Below are 25,463 nucleotides of genomic sequence, written 5' to 3'. Positions count from 1 at the left end.
GTTGTTTGTATAAATTCAACAAAATCTGACACCATGAATGTTAATATTGGTGTCCCACAAGGATCAATACTGGGACCTTTACTATTTATTTTATACGTAAATTCACTTCCTGAATTTTTATCATGTAAATGTGTGATGTATGCAGATGATACAACACTCTTATGTAGTTCATCTGACCCTTTAATACTTCAGAATCAACTCAATATCAATCTAAACAAAATTATAGAATGGTTTGACCATAATCAACTCACACTAATGGTTTTCAGCACAACAACAGCAACATTTAAGAATATAACTTTACTTCATAATAACGAAACTATTGAAAGAGTTGATTCTTTTAAGTATATAGGTGTCATTTTTGATCCTCAACTAAATTGGAAGGAACATATAGACAAAATGTCTTGTAAAATAGCTAAACGTATCGGTGTGATTCGTCGTATTAAGATGTATCTTCCTATGTATACTTTAAAAATGTTAGCAAATGCTTTAATTATTCCATTATTTGATTATTGTTGCTGTGTTTGGTCCAATTGTAACATAAGTTTTTCAGATTCTCTTCAGGTTTTAATCAACAGATTAGGTAGAATATTGTTATCAGTAGACATGTATACCCCTATTAATGATATCTTAAGTACTCTTGGATGGAGTAGACTTACAGAAAAATGGAATGAAAATATTCTTATAATGCTATTTAAATGTTTAAAAGAAATAGCTCCAAGATACTTAACAATATTATTTCAATTTACTGTAGATAACCATAATAAATGCACTCGCTCCCAAAGTAATAATGATTTATGTATTCCGTTATGGAATAACTCTCAGGGTAAAAGAACTTTTGTTTATAGATCAACTAAATTATGGAATTCTCTACCAAATAACATAAAATCAGAACTCCATAATATGTCTTTGGCAACTTTTAAATCTTCACTATAGAAAACATATATGTATTAATCTTTTTGCCTTCACAATTGTTAACAGATTTATATCTGTTTTCTTTCTTTTTGTTTTTCTTTTATATTTTATTTTTGTTGTAAATACGTTTACTGAACCACTTTGGAAATCAGTACATTTGTATTGAAAGTGTATTTCAGTTTAAAGAAAGAACAAATAAATAAACTAGAGGGTACTCCGAGAGTACAAACCTCCGCCTACTGTAAAATTCCCCTACATAAAATGCCCACTGAATATTTTTTTTTTACATTTTTTTTTATTAGTTCTAAGTGTAAATATGTTAACTGCACACTACAAAGTTGTGGATGACAGTGTGGTGTAATGGTTATGTATCCAGCCTCTCACAGTTGAGATCACTGGTTCAAGTCCCACTGAGGTTTTTTTTTTTTATTATTTTTTTATTTCTTTTTTTTATAGTTTTTTGTGGACCTTGATCTTTGACCCTGACCCTTCAAAATTTAACCACAATTATATGATGTGTCATTGATCATTGTGGCTAAGTTTGGTGAGAATCAGATAAAAACTGTGGTCTCTAGGCAGTAAAATAGTTTTGTGTTAGTTGTGACCTTGACCTATGACCTTTTCCCCTCAAATTCGAACTCGTCCGAGCTTTTGGGGCATAGATCATTGTTGCCAAATTTGGTGAGAATCGGATAAAAACTGTGGCCTCCAGGCTGTTCACAGACACACAAACACACACACAAACACACAAACATACAGGGGTGAAAACATAACCTCCTTGGCGGAGGTAATAAATAAAGTACAGTATCAAGAGACCAACTGAAGTGACATAGTCGGTGACAGTGAGTGGTGCTTTCAACATTTGTATCACAATATTTCATGACAACAGCATCTTGTTAATTTTTGAATAAATATGATCAAATAACAACTTTCGTACTTATATCGGTCATAGTAGACACAATTTATAACATTTTTATAAACAGAATGTATTAAACGCTTTACAACAATTACAAACATTAAAGGCTCGTCATGTCACCATATCCTCCTATAGTAACATTGAATCACACCCAAATTTGATTAGGTGATTTAGCCCTGCATATGTCCTGGCACTCCCTATTTCTTATACAATTAATATCAATGTGTTATTCATTGTGCCGTGTATCCGTATTTTCTGGACTTATCGATGAATAAAAATAATAACGGCCATTTTGCGAAAGTCACAGGACCCGGAAGCTAGTATAGTAGAGCATTTTATTACCAAAGCATGAAACTTGGCACAAAGTTTCTTTAATGTATATAGATTCAAAATATCGGGGGGTGCCAAGTGTCCAACGTCCGGTATGGCGGCCATCTTGATTTCAAAATGGCCACCATAAAAACAAAAAATGTTCATCTTGGCAACTATACACATTAGAGACTTAATTCTGGTCTCAAATTGTTCACAAACTATATATTTCTATTTGCTCTAATGAAAATTTTCGTCCAAAAATGACCGGAAATGATGTTTCTTTCAGTTTGACCTTTGACCTCGTCTTTGTATATCTCTGTAACTACTGGTCATCATCGATTTTGGTGTCATTTTGTTCAGAATAAATACATTTATATTTGCAGTAATGAAACATTTTCACATAAAATGACCGGAAATACAATTTATGACCTTTGACATTTATTAATTGATTTTTAATTATGTGAATATACTGTATGTGGTTTTTGTTGGTCTTAAATACACCTAATTTTGAACTTTGACCCGATAGGCGTAATTATATTAAATGATTAATGGACTTAAATTGTATATAGTACATAAAATTGGTAAACATTGTGCTTGGTGGTACCATTAGTTCAATGATGTTGGCACCTTCTGATTCGCTAAAAGTTTTAATAGTTTGACAGAGGAAATAACATACATGTTATGGAATACCGTACAACCTCGAAAAGGTGATAGTATGAGCTTCTTTTCGAGATAGACTGTATTTGAATGTCAAATGAATAGTTTGATGATCGTGTTTATGTCAATATATTATTAATTACCTTACAAAGAACCCTTTATATTTCAACAATCAAGCCTCAGTTATTCTACAATTTATTGTTAAGTGGTAGGCCTATTTTGATTGCATCTTCTTTTTGTATGCTTCCTCGGTTAATATGGTCCTACCCCTCCTTCTTTGTCTGTAGATGGTCTTATACCCCATTCTTTGTCTGTGCATGGTCTTACTGTATACCCCCTTCTGTGTCTGTGGATGGTCTTATACTCCCTTCTTTGTCTGCGGATGGTCTTATATCCGCTTCTGTGTATGTTGATGGTATTACACCCCTTTCTTTGTGTGTGGATGGTCTTGCACCCCTTTCTTTGTATGTAGATGGTCTTACACCCCTTCTTTGTCTGTGGATGGTCCTACAATCCCTTCTTTGTCTGTGGATGGTCCTACACCCACTTCTTTGTCTGTGGATGGTCTTATACCCACTTCTTTGTCTGTGGATGGTCTTATACCCCCTTCTTTGTCTGTGGATGGTCTTGAACCCCTTTCTTTGTCTGTGGACGGTCTTATACCCCTTCTGTGTCTGTGGATGGTCTTATACCCCCTTCTTTGTCTGTTGATGGTATTACACCCCTTTCTTTGTGTGTGGATGGTCTTACACCCCTTTCTTTGTCTGTAGATGGTCTTACATCCCCTTCTTTGTCTGTGGATGGTCCTACACCTCCTTCTTTGTCTGTGGATGGTCCTACACCCCCTTCTTTGTCTATGGATGGTCTTATACCCCCTTCTTTGTCTGTAAGTGGTCCTATACCCCTTCTTTGTCTGTGGATGGTCTTATACCCCCTTCTTTGTCTTTGGATGGTCTTACACCCCCTTCTTTGTCTGGACCCACTACTTTGATTGATTAAATCAGATATTGTTTCTTGTATGATTAGGAGACCAAGACCTTCAAAGTGAAAGTCCACAGGTGGATGGCCAAAAAGGTCTTGTACAGAACAGTATATTGTAGGTCCATGTCACTAATTTGAGGATTACTTGAATAATTATATTGAGATGTCTTTTACGAATTGATTTGGTTCGGATTTTGCTTAAAAATCAATGACTAGAGAAAATCGAGGAAAAGGATTCAGAAGGTTGATAGCAAAGGCCCATTACCATAAAAATGGAGTACATTTTTTTTGATGTAACGAAAATGAACAAGAATTATCTGAGTTTCTGACTAATGAAAGTAGGTCTACTGCACAAATGCAGGATAAGTTTGTAGTAAGTACTTTGAAAGACGGTGTTCTCTTAACTCATGAAAATGAGAACTTTCCGAACTTGTCTCATATGCAACATCAAAGAGGCCAACGAAAGAATGCTACTTTACATCAAAAATATTTCCAAATGGCATCTAACAATTCAATTCAACTTTTATTTCAGACAATTGTCCATATGGTATAATACATTACAAAAAGAAAAAAAGAAAAGAAACGATTGACACATCACAGTTTAGCAAACAAGTCGGCATAGATGAGCTCAGTGATTGCTGTTTCTCAGTGATCTGTCATACTTTACGCCTATCCTATCACAACAAAAGTCAAAAATTCAGAATAATAATTCCTGGTCATTTTTGCATTAAGTGTCATTTATTTCGGTAAAACAAATTAGGTGCATTTATACCAATGTAAACCGCATACAGTATGTTCACATAATTATATATGTCAAAGGTTATAAATTGTATTTCCAGTCATTTTATGTGAAAATGTTTCATTACTACAAATATAAATGTCTCTATTCTGAACAAAATGACACCAAAATCGATTGAAAATGATCAGTAGTTACTGAGATATACAGATACGAGGTCAAAGGTCAAACTGGAAGAAACGTCATTTCCGGTCATTTTTTGACAAAACTTTTCATTAGAGCAAATAGAAATATGTGGTTTGTGAACAATTTAACACCAGTATCAAGTCTCTACTGTTTATAGTTGCTAAGATATGAACACTTTTTGTTTTTATGGTAGCCATTTTGAAATCAAGATGGCCGCCATACCGGACGTTGGACACTTGGCATCCCCCGATATTTTGAATCTATATACATCAAAGAAACTTTGTGGCAAGTTTCATGCTTTGGTAATAAAGTGCACAACTTGGCTATTTTTATGGCGTTAACTGCTCTACTAGTACGCGAGTGTACAGCGCGAATGTGTGAAAATAACCCTTACACGATGATGTCACACATGTACCACCACCCCACTGGCTGATTATGACGTAATGCAATTTTACCATACCTTTAGCAAACAGAAGTTAGGATACGGTATCTTTAGCCACGGCGTTTATATATAGATATGAGTTTTAAAAACCATCTAAAACCCATAGTTAAATAATATATTATGGATAAAGTAAATGTTAATAATACAATAATAACAATTCTCTATTTATATGCATTGATTAAACATACATTCAAAATAAATATAGACATTAGAAAATGCTAATTGGGTCATGCTACTGCTACTGCTACTGCAAATACTACAGTACTTAGCTTTTAATCATAAAAAAATATCAGAAATGGAGCCCATGCCATTCTAAAATGAATTGAACTATAAAAATTTGCTATATTATTGTAACTATCATTTAATTTGTAGAATGACTATTATTAAGATAATGCTCTAATTACTTACCGCATAGATTCCACCAACAGAAGATGCAGGTGAAGCTGGTACAAAGCAATCAACAGCAAGTTGTCCTGGAATATCAAGTTCAACTTCTCCTTCCTCCTCTTCACCATCTATCATTTCATCACCATTCTCTTTACTTATGCTATCATTATGATCACCATCTTGACTTTGTTGTGAAGTACCTAGCATCAGGACTTTAATTACAGAATCTTTAGAAGGAACATCTTCTTCTTTTTCTTCTTCTTCTTCTTCTTCTTCTTCTTCTTCTTCTCTGACCTTTGACATTCGCTTCTGACTATAATCAAAAGATTTGGTGTTCATATCTCCAAATCCTTCATCACTTTCATGTGGTGATCCAATACTTCCACATTCGCCCCTATCAGAGAAGTCACTCATACTTCTGCCTCTTTCAGTTTCAAGTGTTTCTTGCCTTCGACATCTAATAACTACATAGTCTTCTTTCTTAGCAAATTCTCGTAATCTCTCAGTCTCTTGTGGATCATCAATTGGGAGTGTAGTACCATCCACAATTTCTTCATTGACCTCCTCTATCTCAAAGACTTCACTGTCAAGACTTGGTTCACGACCTGTTAACGGAATCTGATAATCAGAGCTGTTTTCAGAAGACAACTTCGCTAATTGGTTGTCCTTATCCCTCTGCTTAATAATTGCTTCAACTGCCATCCATTTTGACATGATCTCTTCATAAGTAACCCTAACATCTTCATCAGCTGCATCCCTTTGTTCTTCTGTCCAACCGTATTGATAATGTTCAAGTAAATATGGCCAAACCTGACAAACAAATGGAATTTAAAATACATAAATAAAATAATTGTATAGTAATATAATATTTAATATCTTAATAATAAATAAATACTCACAATTTAATATTTACATTTCAAGCAATGAAATACATGCCATAATGATGGGATTATAATAATACACATGCATGCTCTTACTATTCAAACCAATTTCTTATGTTTGCATAAAACTTACCTGACTTCTAATCTCATGCTGAACACCACCAAAGTAAACTAAACGCATGACTTCTTCTGAATTTAAAAGCTGAAAGCAAAACAAAAACAAAAATTTGTTAAATGAACATAATTATATTACTATAAACAGATGCAAGGAGGTAAACAATATAGATTAAAACTTTTTAGAAATAATAATAATTAATATGACTATTGTATAATGCCGTGATTAGTTTACCATTGCATATTCTATACTGGTTTATGTTGCTTCTTGTTGTAGTTTTCACGTAGCCTATTGCGAGAATAAATCAAGAGGCTTCAGTCGAGACCCTTGCATAAAATTACGAATCTCCAGTGTTTTCATTTCTGACACAGTGAAAACTCCTGTCTATCTATTGAGAATACTTGTGTGCGTCAACTAATCAGAAATGATACTACAAGAAGAGGATGCTTGTTGATACACTACCAGACAATAAGCAAACAATTGAGACCTGTAGACTTGCCTAGGCCTGCAGTGCAGTTGTATACAGCATGGACTTGGATAAACCATCGCTGCTACGACTAGTGCGAACCTGAGACGTTTCCAGGGAAACAAATCGAACAGACAAGCGATACTCTATTGTGGTAGAGTTTGCGGGTTACATAGAGTAATAAACTATACACACGGCCTTGTTTCACTTCAGATATCCTTCGCTAGTTGATCACTTACGATTATTTTAGGCACTGCATATGCAAATTATTCTACCTTAAAGAGAATTTTAGACTATATATGCTGAATTAATTCCGAAACAAGTTCAAACTCGTCATTCAAAAGTCATGATACTCACACACACCACCTCCATCTCAAGAAAATCTAGACAAAGCAAGAAAATGTCTGCCTACATGCTAGCTACAATTCGATCCAAATCAGAAGAAGCAAATAGAGAAGCTAGAGGAGCAGAGTAAGTGCTAAAAGAAGCAATGCTCGAGAAAGAGTGCTCGAACAAAGAGTTAATGGATGCTGAGGCAACGCTCATAGAAAGAATTGATAACTTAAAGCGACCAGAACACATAACTGATGTAGGACTCGAAACAGATAGACAATCTTGCGTTAAAGAATACCTGTCTACCGACGCAGTCTTCAACACTTCCTACGCAGGTGCAAACTAATATTAATAACGCTGTGGTTAGGATTCCGGCACCGGAATTCAACTGCCCACCGTTAGGGAATCCGACACGCTATTGCGCATGCCTAGAGCGAAGTAATTATAGCTTGCACTAATGCCACAGACCGCGCACCACACCACCGCGAGAGTCGGACGTTGTTATAGGTATTTACTGTAGCCGAGTTAGTCGTTGCGCAGGGGAGAGCGCGATGGATGAAACTTGGCCTAGGCCCTAGGCCATACATGAATTAAATAATTAAAATACGACTACGCCACGCGTTAAAATAATTATTATGATATTGATAAGAATCAGTATCTATCTAAGGATCGTAATGATGAATTTTATTAGACAGAGGAAGTATGAAGTTCGGAACGGGAGAAAAACACAGGCCTACCCAGTCAGTGGCATAACGCTTGCGTATTTCAAGAAATGTACGAAAGTGAATATAGCGTAGCGTTGCGACCCCGACTTCCCGAACAGTTCTGTTTTTTTTTTCACATCATATCCGCGCGGCGGCTGCCGTCAACAAATCAACTTGTATACGAGTGCATGTTATTACAGTATTAATGCGTTATATGAAATCTTTTATTTTGTACTTGAAAATCATAAAACTAGTCATGTAATAATTATAAATCATAATTATATGAAGTTTATATATGAATGGGCTAGGCTAGTTCGCCGTGGCGCAGCTATTAATTGATCCATCGCTGTTAACAAAGATAGTGTAGTATCGTTGCTGAGTCTGTAGATGATAGAGTATAGAGTCGCCGATTATCTCGCTCTGGGCATGCGCAATAGCGTGTCGGATTCCCTAACGCTGGGCAGTTGAGTTCTGGTGCCGGAATCCTAACCACGGCGTATTAATAACTCTGGCTTATCATTGCAGATAAAGGGTCACACAAGCCATGAAACCGAATCCCAGAAGGAGATACAGTCGACTCCGCCTAAGTCGAATCTAATGGGACCGGTATAAAAATTCGACTTACGCGAACTTCGACTTACAGATTTCCAAAAAAAATGCTAGGCCTAGGTTCACTCACTAGCCGCGCTATGGCTAGGCCTAGGCCTAGTAGTAGACCCTGTCGCGGCCCACGCGATGAGCCTTCTTGAATTGAGTTTGCTTAGCTAGCTAGCTAGGCCTAATAAATGCTATAGCCTCTTTTATCGGCAATGATAAACTGTATTTTCTTTTATGGTTTAAGCCCGAAACAATACGAAAACGTATAATAAATACATTTCGGTTCTTATTCGAAATCGGTATCCATTGTTTATTGCCATCTGTCTAGCACAAAATGGGTACCCACAAAACGCCGCTCAAGTTCTCAACTCTGAAACAACTCATACACTATACACTAGCGTGCAGAGCCATATATATGGCTCTGCTAGCGTGAGTTGTAGGACGCCACCTATACTATACAACCTGCTTGAGAGAACCGATATGGTCCCACATTATCCCTTCTGTTGTTTGTTTATCGAATTACGTACGTTTCATCGACTTTTTTAGCGCGTTGTTGCAGCGTGATTTGTGACTTCGACTTATTCGATATAAATCACTAAATAATGTGTGTATTCGGACCGCAAAAAGACGTCGACTTAGACGAATTTCGACTTTGGAAAATTCGACTTACAAATAAAAATTACACAGTAATGTATAGGAAAGAATTGGGACTTTCGCGATTTTTCGACTTAGGCGGAGTCAACTGTATTAACATTTGTATTTGCAGAATGTCTAGCTAAACATCTCAACATAAGCAGACTCCCACCACCAGAACCTGAAGTATTTACTGGAGATCCTAAAATATCCTTAAATACCCCAATTGGAAAAGCGCCTTTGAAACGCTTAACGAGAAAAGAGGCATCTCTCCAGCTGAACAACTACATTATCTGAAGAAATATGTCGGTGGATCTGCCAGACAAGCCTTGGAAGGTTACTTTTACTTGACAACAGACGACGCATTTGTGAAAGCTAAGCAGATGTTAGAAGAGATACGGTGACTCCTTTGTAATAGGAAATGCATTTCGCAATAAGTTAGATTCTACGGTAGCATCTAGCATCTATAGGCGGATCAGCTCTGCAAGACTTGGCAGACAACATTGGCCATCTCGAAAAGAAAACCGTAAAATACTAGCTAAGCTACCAGATTAAAAGGGTCCTCACTCAACAGTGGATTACTTTAGGTATTCATTCTTTCCACGCACTGCCATCGACTGGAATCATCTACCAGATAAGGTTGTAAATTGTACTTCCATTCTAGAATTCAAAACCCATATTGTCCAAACTTAATTAATAGGGTACCTCTTGTCACAACTTACCCTCTGGGGGTCTCTGTCTTTGTGACAGCTCGCTGGGCACCTGGATGGCTGAGGCGGGATGCTACGGGGGCTCTAGCCCCCTCGTCGGGGAACATGGGTACTTTTTGTCAGGGAATATAATATACAGTAAAAATTGTTTGCATTCACTTTGTAGCTTCAACGCCTAGAAAACCACAACGTTCCATTGACTGTGAGTACATCAGAGGGCTATTTATGCACTTTATATGCATTTATTATTGTCAAAAAATTGAAAAAGTGGCTACCTTAAATGTCGTACCTACGCCTCCAGGACAAAGAAAACAAGGTCCACTGCTCATTCCTCACAGGTAAGGCGATAGTTTGTCCATTAAAACAAATACCTGTTCCACGATTAGAACTTGACACAGCGGTTGTTTCTGTAAAGATCAGTTCCCTGCTTAAAAAAGAATTTTCTGGACAGATAGCACGTTTGTGCTTGGATACATCGCAAACGATGCACGTAGATTCCATGTATTTGTGGCGAATCGGATTCTGAAAATCAGGGATAATTCCTCACCCAGTCAGTGGAAGCATGTGACCACAGAAAAGAATCCAGCAGACTGTGGATTGCAAGGAATCAGTGCTGAGGATTTGGTGAACAGATCTAACTGGACCCAGTTTCTTATCGGAAAGCGACATAACACACACGTCAGAGGCGACGATAGAAGTGTCATCAGATGACCCAGAAGTAAAGAAAGTGGAAGTGTTCGTTGCTCTGACCGCAAGATCTAGATTTGAATTCCAGCGTCTAGAGCATCTTTCAGATTGGTACCGCACTAAAACAGCAATAGCTACATGTTTAAAACTCAAATCAATACTTAGAACATCCCCTACAACTAACCGCAAAATTGTTGTCGGTGATCTCGAAGTAGCCGAAAAAACCAACATCTTCTTGCTACAGAGTGAAATCTTTGAAGAAGAAAGGCAAGCTTTGCAGTACCTGAGCATCAAAGATAGCGAAGCGGATCGAGCCACAGCCAAGAAATGCAAAACAGCTCTAAAGCGAAACAGTCGTCTGTACAAGCTAGATCCATTTATCGATGCTGATGGCATTTTAAGAGTTGGAGGGCGTATTAGGAGAAGTAACTTCTCTTACAACTTCAAGCACCCAATTATTCTTCCACGCAAACACCACATAACAGACTTGATTATTCGATACTGCCACCTTCAAGTAGAACATCAAGGTTGCAGTATTACTTTAAACCAACCAACCAAGAGCCACAGGATTCTGGGTGATCGGATGCACATCTGCAGTGGCGCAATTTATTTTCAGATGTACTACAGAACTTGATGAAGCTTTGAAAGAAATGAACTTCGACCAGGTATCAAAGTTTCTACTGAAGGAAGGATGTGACAGCCTCGAGTTCAAGATGAATGCATCTTCCACCAGTCACGCAGGAGCCGTTTGGGAACGTCAGATAAGCTCAGTGCGCAGAGTACTTGCATCATTAATGAAACAGGCCACCCAGTTAAATGATGAATCACTCAGAGCAATAATGTACAAGGCAGCCTCTATGGTAAATGGGCGCCCACTAACAGTCGATCCAACGTCTTTGGAACCACTCACTCCTAATCACCTGACTCTCAAGTCGAAGGTGATATTACCACCACCTGGTGTCTTTACTGCTACAGATATTCATGGAGGCAGTGGCGAAGAGTCCAGCAGTTCGCAAACGAGTTTTGGAGTCGTCGGAGAAAGGAATTTCTACAGAACTTACAACCTAGACAAAAATGGGTTTGTAATTATTTTCTGAATTCAAGATAGGTGATATTGTTATAATGAAGGATGACAATCTTCCACGAAACCAATGGAGGCTCGCTCGTGTTGATGAAGTATTTCCAAATGAAGACGCGGTCATGTTAGAAAAGTAAAATTGCTTGTCGGTGACCCACATTTGGATAACCAGGGAAAGAGATTGACAGTGAAAAGGTTCATAGAAAGACCCATTCAGAAGCTAGCCTTGCTTATGAGTGACACAGACAACAGGGATATCCCCGCCATAAGTTAATTGTTCAAAGAGGTGCTACTAATGAATAAAGTCAATTAAAGATTTGATTATGGAACGATTTTATTGTTGAATAAATTTGTTTTTAACCAAGTTTATATAATTATAAAATAATAATAACTTCAGGTCTTGCTGCACTATAATTCTGTTTAAATTAGGTAACCTAATTTAGGGAGCCATGTAAATGCAGTCTTAGTCTATGCAAGCGCCCTATTTATATAAGTTAGGGTTCAGGAGACATGTAAATGAGACAGTTGCTGACAACAACTGATGCGAAAAGATTAAGAGATGCAAGGAAGTAAACAATATAGATTCAAACTTCTTAGAAATAATAATAATTAATATGACTATTGTATAATGCCGTGATTAGTTTACCATTGCATATTCTATACTGGTTTTTGTTGCTTCTTGTTGTAGTTTTCACATAGCCTATTTCGAGAATAAATCAAGGGGCTTCAGTTGAGACCCTTGCATAAAATTACGAATCACCAGTGTTTTAATTTCTGACACAATGAAAGCTCATTACAAATAATAACAAATATAAAATATAATTACCATTCCAGAACTATTAAGTTCTCGCCATTTTTCGAGTGTAAGTCCACAATCAGCACCATTGCTTTGTATTATCACAGAATTTACCAAACCAGACAAATGGGTACGTACAGTTTGTAAATGCCGGCAATGCGCAATCCCTTATAAATAATATAATTAGGTTTAAATAAAATGAAATCATGTATTAAACATACTGACTATAGTGTATATGTTCTGTTAGATTTAATAAATTACAACATATTGAAAAATATAAGGCTTTTTATAACTGGGTTTACAACCACACTAAATATGACAAGGCAGTCAAACCCTTGCTGTATATGGTACTGTGACATACTTACCAAGTATAGTTACAGATTAAGTTAAATTTTAAAAGGAGTAAGCTCAATACGGAAGTCCAGAGTAACAATGAATTGGATATAATTTTTCAAATTGTTTTCATATATTTTCTTCCACCCATAGTCAAAGTTGTGATAAAATCAATATTAAGTGGTTTGGAAGAGGTTTGTGCAAGAATTTTAGGGATTTGCGCAATTTTGAAATACCCAAGGCATTATATAACTAATAATAGTAAATCAAAAATAATAATAATTATGTCCTATTTCTGTACTTACATCCATAAAAAGCTCGAGATATTATTTGTTTCTTCATTGTGTCACATAACAACCTGATAGAGGATCTAAGATCAAATGTTGAGTCAGTATATATATATACTGTAGCTTTAATTTCACTACACAACAAGTGAATGGGATTTTGGTATAGTATAGGTTTGTTCTGTTTTCCAGCTTGATATTGACACCCCGGTGTGTAAAACCTCCGGAGTGTCTCCTGAGTTTTGCTAGTTGATGTGAAAGGGGTAAAAAAGAAGGAAGCCTAAAGCTTAGTGAGGACATACAAGGACAAAAACAAGACAGCACTAGCAGGTCTTAACTTTTGCATTTTAAAAACTCAAATTACTTTATAACCATTGTGCTGTCTCACTTTCTATATCTGTTATTGAAAAATAATTCCTAATAAGACCATACCGAGAATGTGATGCCAACATATGCATACTGTCTACATTGCCTGGTAGATAGGTACTAGTTGGACTTGTAGGTGAATATGTATAGAGCTCTGGTTGTCTTATCAGACGATGCCTTATTGTGGATGCTGGTTCTTTTTGAATCCATGGAAGTGTCATCATTCCTTTTGTCTTCTTTGGGTCCAAGGCCTCTTCTGGAACTAAAACAATTTTGTTCTAGGATATTACATTTGTTCTAGGATTATACCAGCATAATAATTCAGATAATCATAGTTTAGAGGAGCTTTCTATTGTTCTTCCCATACGCGACTGAAAACCCTGTCTTGCAGTGAAGCGTCTAGGCGCTGATATTCCGTTTTTCCGAAATTGACTTTTCCGTATGCAATAAAAGTTCAAATACACATCGTGTGACCGCAGAACTAAATACAGTAGTAATATCTAACTACAGTACACTATCTTTGCTTTAAGTATCGTAAAAATAGTACACTACTTCCCCACACGAACGTCATTATTTCGATCATGAGCATGGAGATCAGAGGGGCCAATAAATAACAAACTTAACTTAGGCCTAAAGAATCACCTATTCACCTAAATAAACCCAGCCTAACACACTAAATATTCTTTGTTACTCATCAAAAACTTGGACCGATTGTATGTGCTCCCGATTATCCATTCCTCGTTTCTATATGAGGGCGATGAAGCCATGCGGCCTAGCATTCTCCATGAACACATGGCACGATGTTGTTGATGTAAACGTGGACTGTTCCATTTCGGAATAGGGTTTTCTAAAAATAAACGTTGTATACACTGTACATTTAAGCAGTTAAAAAACATATTTTAACATGGTCGAAACCGTAGGAAAATAATAATACATAATTTGTAAGTTTATAACCACATTTTTATTATTTTCAAGTTCATTTGATTTATTTGATTGAAATAGTAAAGTACATGTAATGACAAGCCCGTAGCCAGGGGGGTTCGTGGAGTTCGAACGAACCCCCCTTTTCCTGAAGTGCCCTTTCAAACCAGACTAGCCTAGGCATAGGCCTAGCCCATTATGATGATGTTTTGCCTTTTCTGTAGTATAGCCAGCTAAATAGCAAGATCGTATATAGCTAGTAATCCCGCCGTTTCCAGTGTATTTTCCATTTTCAAATTTATTTTACAAAGAAAATTCGTGATTTTACATCATTTTACACAATAAAAGGGAATTTCCGAAAGCGATCCTCAAACCAGCAGCGTCGCGATTCCCCATTCCCCTGCCTGCTTTCAAGAGCCAATTTACTTCCACTAGAGGGTGAGCTTGCTTCGCTCGCTCCCCCTCTAGGAAGTGTAGACGATGGTTCTCGGAATGATAATGTTCTCCTTGTACGTTTTCTGACGGTTACCATTATTGAAAATGCTTGACATTCGTAAAACTAAACTACTCTGTTTCACAGTGTCTTAGATGATTAATAACATTTTAAAGTATAGTGTTTATTATTTGGTAGGGCCCTTATAGGGCGGAGGTGGGGAGGCGGAGTTCATTTGAGGGAGGTGCTTATTCGAGGGATATGTTAAATTTTTTAGTTTTAATAATATGGTAACATTTATAATCAAATGAAATCCTCAAATAGATATGAAAAGTGGTAAAAAAGAATAACAAATGCGATTTGTGATTATTATTCAAAGTGATGTTTTATTGGAGAGGCGTTTATTCAAATAAATATCATCCTAATAAGTATTAATATATACGTTCCTAAAATAAACAAAAAACTAAAATGGCTATGACTAATGGCCAACTTAAGCTCCAGTCCTACTATAGTATCTGTTTTTTTCTTCCGTCTTCCAAAGGGACACTGTATTGATTGATGGAAAGTGCCTGTTTCCAGTCACCTTTAGGGTCAAATCTATTATTTTAACTGCTCCCTTGTGTATAAAAGAGAGAAAATAGTTGAAACCAAGTTGCTGCAAGATGAACTTATCATAAACCCGGAAATAACTTGACCGCCAAGAATTGAAATTGAGTAGAAAATCTACTGTTGAAATCATAAATGTTGTTAAAAAACTCTTTATAATATCTTGCTAAGATAGAAATATGGAAAAATAGCGTCGAACTGCACATTAATGTTATCAAATCTACGTTTCGCGGTACATCTGAGATAGATAAGGTAGGTATCCAAGGCGGAGATTTGTACCGAAGTTTTTGCATTGTGCTCGCCTATGTCAGAATTAACCATAATTTATATATAGATATTACCACCTTACAGTGTATCCAATGCACAGAAACACCTCTAGAGCAAGCAGAACAAGTACCAACCAAATGGTTTCTTTTACTAAACAAAGCAATTTTTATGTAAAAAATATAGTTAATAAAAACAATACAGTATTTAATACAATCAAATAACCCTTTTTAAGGCACAATATTAACTTTAAAATGATACTTTGTAACTTATTATCAATATTTTGTTGACTATTGCTTGTTAGATTTGTATTAGTAAAATACAGGTAAATAACTCCACATTTTCCGATTATTTAGGCCTAGCTAGGCTAGCCGCCTACTCTCTCCTAGCTAGTTAGGCTAACCCTAGGCCTAAAATAGTAGGCTAGCCCAGCCAGGTCAAGTAGACCTAGTTGGCCAATGACTCCCAGCCAAGTTAGGCCATGACCTTATTTCTTGTTTTTTGTACGACTGTTGGACTGTATCCAGCAAGGGTGTGGTTGGGTGGGGGGGTGGTAAACAAGGAGAGCAATTTAGTGCTCTTCTGCCTTTTCCTTACGTGATGGACTGAAACATGCAGTCATGTCGGACAGCAACAGTTGGCTTTGGTGCGGTGTACAGTATCTATCAGCAAAGATAGTGTAGTAGGAAGATGTTACACTTCGCTCAAAAATTACACTGCTCGAGATAGGGCGCCCTCTCACGACGAGTAGGGATAGACGAATCTGAAACATGAGGAACGCAATGGCAAAGCCCAACAAAAATGGTGTTTTCAGCAATAAATTGTAAAAATAAGCCACAAAAACTTCTTCTTTGTATTTATTATACAAAGTTAAAAATGAATATGATGTTTTCATACTGTTTTTGGATATTTTTAATTGTTAATACATTTATTTGGAGTTAGTTTTGGCATGACATGACTGTAAACACTGAGCTAGGATCAGGAGGAGGCTTACGCGCGCGCCTGTAGACGCATTCATGAATGGATGCTGGTCATCTCGTACCCAAACCAACCCGTACCCATAAAAACTCTTACCCATCTTGGTAAACCCCAGTCAAGTTTGAAGTCATAATGCAAATTGTACAGTATACAGTATTGTTGTTGGCAATTCTTCTGCAATTTCAATATTTTCAATAAAGCAATTTCTATAAAACTCTAGGGGTAGAATCTGTAAATTCATTTCTATAGAAATTATCTGTTTTTATAGATTAACATAGAATTCTAAAATTTCTATATATAGATTCTATTGAACATTTTGTATAAGGGTAGTATAATAAAAATGGGGTAAAGTAGGCCTCCCCACGGATATTTTTTCCTTGATATACCTTACCAATAATGAACTCATCGGCTTATAATTAATATTATCAATAATGTTAGACATTACATAAATCATGGCATATAAAATTACGATGAATGCACGAAAGTTCGGAGTGTTACAAGCATAATATAATAATTAGTAAAAATTAATAGATAATTAACAATAATTGTTTTTTCAGTAAAAAAACATACTCGTAGTCCTAAATTCCTATAATGTTAGGCCTAATGGTACCGTATTCATTGTATTAGTATATGTTTCCCCTTATTTATAGACAGATCGACTATTTGTATAATATTATTGATTACAATAAATATTGATTGATTACACATGCCATACTACCTACTTTTATTACCCATTTAGAAATAAACCATACTTTAAATCAATTATTATATAGGCATACACATTGTAGGCCTATTATTATTACCACTAATAGCTGGCCCCTAATATATTTATTCACTCTGATGAAGAAGTGTTTCTAGAGCTAGGTATTAAATTCTCTATCTCTGTCCAATGATAAACAGTTAAATGTAAATTATAATAATAATTTAAAAAAAGTTCAGTTGATTTGCAAATAAAAACATTAAAATTAAAAGAAATAAAAAATGGTAGATATTCCAGGTACCTAAACAATTCCAGGTAATTGAAACACAAACTTGTATTCCAAAACATAAAAATATGATTTATTTGCACTTTCTATAAAGATAACAGTACATTTTATATGTTAATTCATATTAAATCTTAATTTTACAGTCATATTATTCTTCTGTTATAATAGCCTATTTCCTATACAATAACCTTCCGTATCCCTACTCGACATGCGAGGCGCCCTTGAAATAGGCGCCCATAGTGTCTCGTTTTTATTTGCATTGATCGAATAGGAAGTGTAACATCTTCCTACTACACTATCTTTGCTATCAGGCATATTTTCTACCAAACATAGCCTGATATTTTCAAAGTATAACACTAATTTCCAAGCATCTAGTGCTCTATCTTTTCAAATTTTTTTTACCTCAGCTCCAACCATGGTGGGGCCAAGGTCCTGAGCCAGGAAACTCTTAGGGGATGGGGGTGCTCTTGTGACTGGACCAACAGCATTGGTGTTTTGATACATGTTTGATATTAAATCTTATAAGGCAGTCAATGGGTGGGGGTGGGAGGTTACACCGGAGGGTAATTCCCATAAGGGTGAGAAGTTTCCCCTTTTTTGGGAAAAAAAGAACCCCCCTGTAAAAATCCTGGCTACAGGCTTGAACGATAAACCACCACAACGTTTATATTTTTTTGTAATTATTAATTAATACAAACACTTTGACTGCCAGAGGTTTTTCCAGTTAGAAACTGCCACCGCCAGCGTTTTTAACCCAATTCGATGTTTTTATTAAAGTTGATTGAAACTATGTATGTGATCTGATTTATATGTAATTTAGACTAAAATAATCATAAAGATTTTAGCTTTACAATGGTACCAAGAACGATTTTCAAATCGCAATATGTAAATCGTAATAGTAAAATAAAAGTAACCCACTTTTTGAGTTTTTCGTAGTTTCGCGCAAGAAAGTCGAGATATTCGCGATTTTGTGCAAGACATCACAATATGAAAATATCGCCCGGTGAGATCAACAAACAACGAAAAAGTTACTTACACGGCACCGATAGGCCTATAAAAACAAGTTATCACTATCGAAAAATTACATTTTATAAATCATAAATCTTACATCAATGTTTCGCAAAAATCCACATAGTCAAGACACCAGGCCTAGTTAACCAGGCCTAAAGTTGGTCCGGAACCATTTTACGACTAGGCCTAGGCTAGCCTAGTACTACTAGCCTAGGCCTAGTAAACTGATGATAATATCCATACCATTTCTAAACAAGTTTGTTGCGTGAAACTCGGTCACTTACAGTGAAACACCAAAACAATTAGGGTATACATACAATAATCAATAATAAAATTAAAGACTTCATATTGAAAATGACTCCATTATTTTTTATTCAGATAACAAACATACATGCCAATCCACAAAAACCTTTGTAATGCTTCAGCGGCATAGCTAGCGCGTGACCGATACACAATGTGCCAAGCCATCGCTTTACGCGCTACTGTGATGCGCGGTGTATGTTATTTCGACAGGTACCATTTTGACAGTCGTTCGTAACCAGATTAGTTACTTTCAAATAGTAAAATATTGACGGTCCAGACAGAATATAGTGTCCATATTTATAGGATATACCAATAATTAACCTATCTACCGGATTTCGTAAAAAAATGTGAAACACGAAGATCTTCGTGTTTGGCAGTCAGGCATTGTGTTTCCAAACACGAAGATCTTCGTGTTTGGCAGTCAGGCATTGTGTTTCCAAACACGAAGATCTTCGTGTTTGGCAGTCAAAGTGTTAAAGTCCCATTCCCTACATTATTTAAATCTAATTTAAGGTCACAAACTACATTTAATGTAAAAAAAAATAAATACTATATGATCGTATTGAGATAACTTTTTTCGTCTTTAAACGGTTAAAAATGTGAAAAATAATTCGATTCTAATAATTTTAGCAGCCCGCTATAAATCCCAACATGCAATGCACGTGGATTGATATTTTTGTTTTTCTTCTGTACTGTAATTCACCCACTTTTCGATTGATCATGATATTTCTTATGGCCAGGAATCGATGTGATTATCTTTTCATGGTGTGCAATAACAAATTTAACAAAATCCCGTTTGTAATCATATCTTCACAAGCATGTATCATAATTAAACCAAATTAGGTACTCATAAATTTCAGGTCATATTTCATCATATGGCAATACAATTACGTGCTTAGTGCATATAACGCATGCTTAAAATTTTCAAAATTTTCAAAATTTGTTTTATTTTAATAAGCATTTAAAAATTGCAATGAGTGCACAGATTTTTGCACGTGCACTGCGTGTTAAACGTTGCTACACACTCTTTTTGCCCAATTTCTTTTTTACAACCTTTCTTTAGTAATTTCATCATATTTTATTCACTTTTTATCTTGAAACGACATTATACAAGCACATCAAAATTGAGAGGCTACGCACATGTAAGTTAACAAAATGGTGAAAATATGCTAAAATTTAAAAATAATATAGATCGTTAGAATGTTCTTAAAGTGTATGATTTCTTATGAAATTAAGAGAAAAAAGTTGATTACGTCATCATTAGTTGCATATTAAATAAAAAAATTTAAACTATGACATTTTCTTGGACAATCAAACAAACTTAAAATATTCATATATTAAAGTTAAAGCATATTTTGATAGTGAGTTATTTTTTTTCTAATTTTTAAAGATGTCAGCATAGTAAACGAGGCCATATACATGGCTGCAGTCGCGGGCTCAAATTTGAGTTAGTGTTTACCGACCAACCAACTGACTGACCGACCAAACGACTGACCAACATGGTGAGCTGTAGAGTCGCGTTTGGACGTGACTAAAAATTATGATTCACTGCGGTATTTATTTATTTATTTCAACAATATTTTACGAGGGTGGTCCATCCAGCTGAAGCTGATCATTAGGGACCCTCACAGAAATACATCATAACAAGACATAAACATGTAACAATAAAAATTAAATTAAAATAAATATAATTTATAAAGATAAAATAAAGTACAACAAATTTAGAATAAAAAATTAAATATATAAAATTAATTAAGGAAAAGGGAAGTAACTAAACAAGAAGATGGTTCTTGAGCAGAAATTTGAAGGAAGAATAATCTATGTAATAATAATAAATATAATAATCTATCTGCACCAAAGTGGTTACTGCATAGTAAATACATGGAGGAATTTTTCTTTAACTTTTATTCAGTGGTGTATGGCTCGGTGGTCTGTGCTCGCGTCTATAGCATTCAAGGTCTCGCCTTGGGAAGCGAAATGTAATTAGATTTTTTTTATATCCGTATTGTTTGTTCAATTTTATTTCTTAGTCTATAAATTATACTATTAGTCCGGTGACAGGAGTGGGGATTCACCACCCGAAAGGGGACAAATTGCCATCCAACTTTTCTAGACCAGAATTTAGAAGATAATCGATCAGGATAGGAAGTGTTTTCGAGATATAGGGGTCAAAGTTCAAAATTGACCAATTATAACAATGTCACCATCAACTTGTGAATCAACCTTTATTAAAATTTCAAGACCCCAGTCCAAAAACATAATTATCGGAACTATCTATCGTGCACTCTCTCTTGATCCACTTCAATTTAATGATCAATTTGAGTTTTTGTTATCCAGATTAGAAAAAGAAAACAAAATTGTATATATCCTAGGTGACTTTAATTTAGATATTCTGAAACATGAATCCGACAATAATGTACAAAACTTCTTAAATTCAATTTTTAGTATTCACTTTATGCCCCGTATACAAAGACCATCTCGTATTACTAAGATATCTGCTACCCTTTTAGACAACATAATTACAAATCAACACAAATACCCCAATATTAGTGGTTTACTTTATAGTGATATATCCGATCATCTCCCAGTTTTTAACATTACATATTTTTCTAATGGTACAAATGGCTCAAGTAGGGAAGATAAATCAGTGTTCAGGAAAATCAATCCCACAACACTTGAACAATTTCGCATTGATGTAACACACCAACAATGGCACAATGTTATTAGCTCTGATGATGCTAATCACGCAAGTCTATTTACGATAAAAATTTTCCTCTCCAAAATCATACCACTAATAAAAATAGGAAATTAAAACCATGGATATCAAATGGTATTCTCAAGTCAATAAGACACAGACAAAAACTGTATTCTAAATTCCTCCACTACCCCTCAAACAAAAATGAAAATGCCTACAAAAAATACCGAAACAAATTAAATTCAATAACATCCAAACGCATACATTATCACAACACCTTCATGGAACACAAAAATTATGTCAAGGCAACCTGGAAATCCATCAATTCTATTCTAAACAAATCCAATAAAGAACACTCTATCTCAACCTTAAACTGTGATGGAGATATCACGAACGACCCATGCAAAATTGCTAACGCTCTCAACAAAGTGTTTATTGAAATTGGTCCCTATCTTGCCAAAAAAAACCCCAATACACATAAATCTTTTAAAGACTTTCTCCCATCTAACCCAACTTTAAGTCATATTTTTAATCTTGTACTATCTAGTGGAGTATTCCCAGACAGGATGAAATTAGCTCGTGTTACTCCAATTTTCAAATCTGAACCCCTTAACTATCGCTCTATCTCAGTCCTCTCCATCTTTTCAAAAGCCTTGGAAAGAGTCATACATGACCGTACATATACATTCATCACCAAATACAACATACTCTACAACAAGCAATATGGTTTCCGTAAATGATTCAACACCTCAATGGCTCTAATTGACCTCACTAATAAAATTGTAAATGCATTTGAAAATCGACAACTCTCAATTGGTCTCTTACTTGGTCCTCTTCTATTTATTTTATACATTAACGACCTTCACTTATCAACTAACATCCTTGACTTCTTCCTTTAGACACAACCATACTTTTCTCCCACCAAGACATAAAAGTTTTATACGATACCGTAAATTCCAATCTCATTCCAATTTCTCAGAACTTTGCTGCAAATAAACTTTCCCTTAACCATAAAAAATGCAACTTCATAGTGTTTGGGACCACACAAAAGCTAAAAAATATCGACTCCTCTCCCTATAAGATCCTGATTGATAACCATGAATACCCTCTGTTAATTCCACCAAATGTCTTGGTATTAACAATGATAACTGTCTATCATGGAAACCTCAATTCAAATCAAAATTTCCAAAAGCCTTGGCATCATTTATAGATTATCTACATTCTTACCCCGCAATATCCTTCAAATTTTTTACTGTTCCCTTATTCTTCCCTACTTGAGTTATGGTAACATTGTTTGGGCAAACACATACACATCCACTCTACATAAACTTAACATTCTTAAAAAAAAGGCTATCAGGATTATATCTGGCTCTCCACCTCGCTCACATTCATCCCCCTGTTCCGTAATTTAAACTTACTAAAAGTTGAAGATATAAACTTGTGCCAACAAGGCTCATTTATATATTCAGCCTTAAACACAGCACCAAATATTTATCCTAAACCATTCGATACATAACTATTCTACCGGACATTTTAAAATTAATATACCTAATCATAACACTAATCACTTCCAACACAATATTTCAAATGTTTTGATTACCTTTCATAAGGGACCACCAGGATTTCTTTCCCTTTTGAAAAAATTAAGAGAATATTGCCCGTTTCCCTAGTTGACGACATATTGACTCAGATCTATAATCTTGGTCAGTGTATGCTTTAGATTTTTACTTTCATTGGCTAATAAAAACTGGAACCCACAACTCACCACACACAGACAGACAGACCACAATTTTTATCAAGGGCATATCTTTAGTATGGGCCTCAATATGGTTGCTAGCCACAAATAGTTTTTCTGTACAACTAATTGATATATCTTCTTAAAAACATTTTCCTGTGCATACTGCAGTACAAAACATGTTTATAATAAGGTTGCATATACTGTTCAAAGTTAGCAGTATGGTGTCAGGAGAATAAACTCATCTAACTCTCTTCTTTATGCATCTATCTAACGAATGTAAACACCCAAATATTTTCATTACAATTCAAGCTTATTCATAGTAAAACATTACATAATATTATAGATAGACTAAAGGATAAAATGAATGGGACATCAAAAATCATTATTGGCAGTGGCAAGAGTCGGATACTAATAGAATGAAGTCAATGCCAGCTAATATAAAAAAGCAATGCCTGAAATGGTTAGGTCTCTTCCTTTTTTCGAAAGAAGAATCAGGAATCAATCTTGGTGGTCAAATCCTGGTGGTCATGTATATAGATAATCAAAACTTTTTTGCAGAACTATAGGTAATGACCAAAATCGTCACAGAATAGTGTCTGGAAGAAAAATTATCTTATTTAGAATCATTTTAATGATAGCAATGAATATGCCCTGTTGGTGCACCGGCTAGTGTTTGGATAGTCCCGAAAACCATGGATGATTTCCAGATTGATCTATACTCTGGGTTGGTAGGTACATAATCTCTTATGTTCTGATTACAATAGGGATAAAAAAAACTGATAACCAATAATATAGTAAAATGTTTTAGACGCTTTTCCACTAAATGGCCCAAGGCCCCTGTGAAAAACCAATGGAAACTAATCCGTAAACTACCAACCAACCAAATCTAGACAAAAATCACATAATTGCATTTTGTGTAATATAATGTGTGGAGGTTTTACTACATATAATTACTATCAAATAATTTGATTACTTGTAAAACCATCGATATCATAGTTTGGACAACTTTGCATTTATTTGGTACAGACCACCTAATACGCATATTGAAATGTTGATCTTTGACCTTATGTCAATTGATGAAATGATGTATGTGCTCTTTACATTATGTATTGATTAACAGGATGAGAAAACATAAAATTTTATGTTAATTGTTAGTTTTTATTTGGTTTTATAGGTAAGTTGATTGGTTAATATTGACATTTGACCTTTAATCGTGAAGAATTTTTTTTCATAAGGTGATATAGATACATACAATCATAAAAATGTAAGAAAAGACCAAATTGTGTTTCAATACATTGTTGAATTGGTCAATTTTGAACTTTGACCTCTTATATCTTGAAAATGCTTCCTATCCTGATTGATTACCTTCCAGATTCATAATCTACAGAAAATTCTGGTCTAGAAAAGTTGAATGGCAATTTGTCCCCTTTCGGGTGGTGAAAAGTGCAAGAATTGCAGTTTAAGAAATTTTTAAACATGCTAGTTATAAAACCAATGTTGTCAAATTTCTAAAGTTTTCTTTGACCTTTGACCTCAATTAGAATATTTTAATCCAATTGAAAACAAAATGGCAATATCTCTGCAACTAATTTTAGTGCCAAATTCATCCTAATGGAAACATTTGTCAAAAAGTGACCGGAAGTATTATTTTTAGTATTATTGACCTTTGACCTACATGTCATATAACTCTGTAACTAACAGTTGTACAAAATGTAAATAAGTCTCAAATTATTCAGAAGATGTATGTTTCTATTTAGTCTAATACAAAGAAACTTTTCCAAGAAAATGACTTTTATTGACCTTTGACCTGTACTGATAGTACACATTTCTATATCTAAAAAATGAGTGGTCGTAAAAGTTTTTGTGATGATAACTTGTTATAAAAATATATATTTATATGTTTTATAATAAAAAAGTTTCATTCAAATTGCCGCGAAAGTACAAAATAGGTGGCACTGTTGTATTTCAAAAACAATAGTATAAAACAAAATATTTTCCAAACGCGAAAAGATTTTT

General features: G+C 35.1%; 1 protein-coding gene across 1 annotated transcript in view; it reads right to left on the bottom strand.

Annotated features, from left to right (window-relative positions):
* The window catches only part of LOC144858554 (small G protein signaling modulator 1-like), a 195,265-nt gene that overhangs the window by 27,704 nt on the left and 142,098 nt on the right, over positions 1-25,463 (bottom strand). The window contains exons 12-16 of the mRNA XM_078714687.1: positions 13,579-13,774; positions 13,168-13,232; positions 12,560-12,696; positions 6,544-6,612; positions 5,551-6,339 (exon numbers count right to left, since the gene is read on the bottom strand). Coding sequence (XP_078570813.1) covers positions 5,551-6,339; positions 6,544-6,612; positions 12,560-12,696; positions 13,168-13,232; positions 13,579-13,774 — 1,256 coding nt within the window. The remainder of the gene's footprint in view (positions 1-5,550; positions 6,340-6,543; positions 6,613-12,559; positions 12,697-13,167; positions 13,233-13,578; positions 13,775-25,463) is intronic.

Source organism: Antedon bifida, chromosome 2 (assembly GCF_963402885.1).
Source record: "Antedon bifida chromosome 2, ecAntBifi1.1, whole genome shotgun sequence".
In the NCBI taxonomy this organism is placed as follows: Eukaryota; Metazoa; Echinodermata; class Crinoidea; order Comatulida; family Antedonidae; genus Antedon; species Antedon bifida.
The sequence above is the reverse complement of the archived record's forward strand: the minus strand, read 5'-3'. Positions and strand labels throughout refer to the sequence as shown.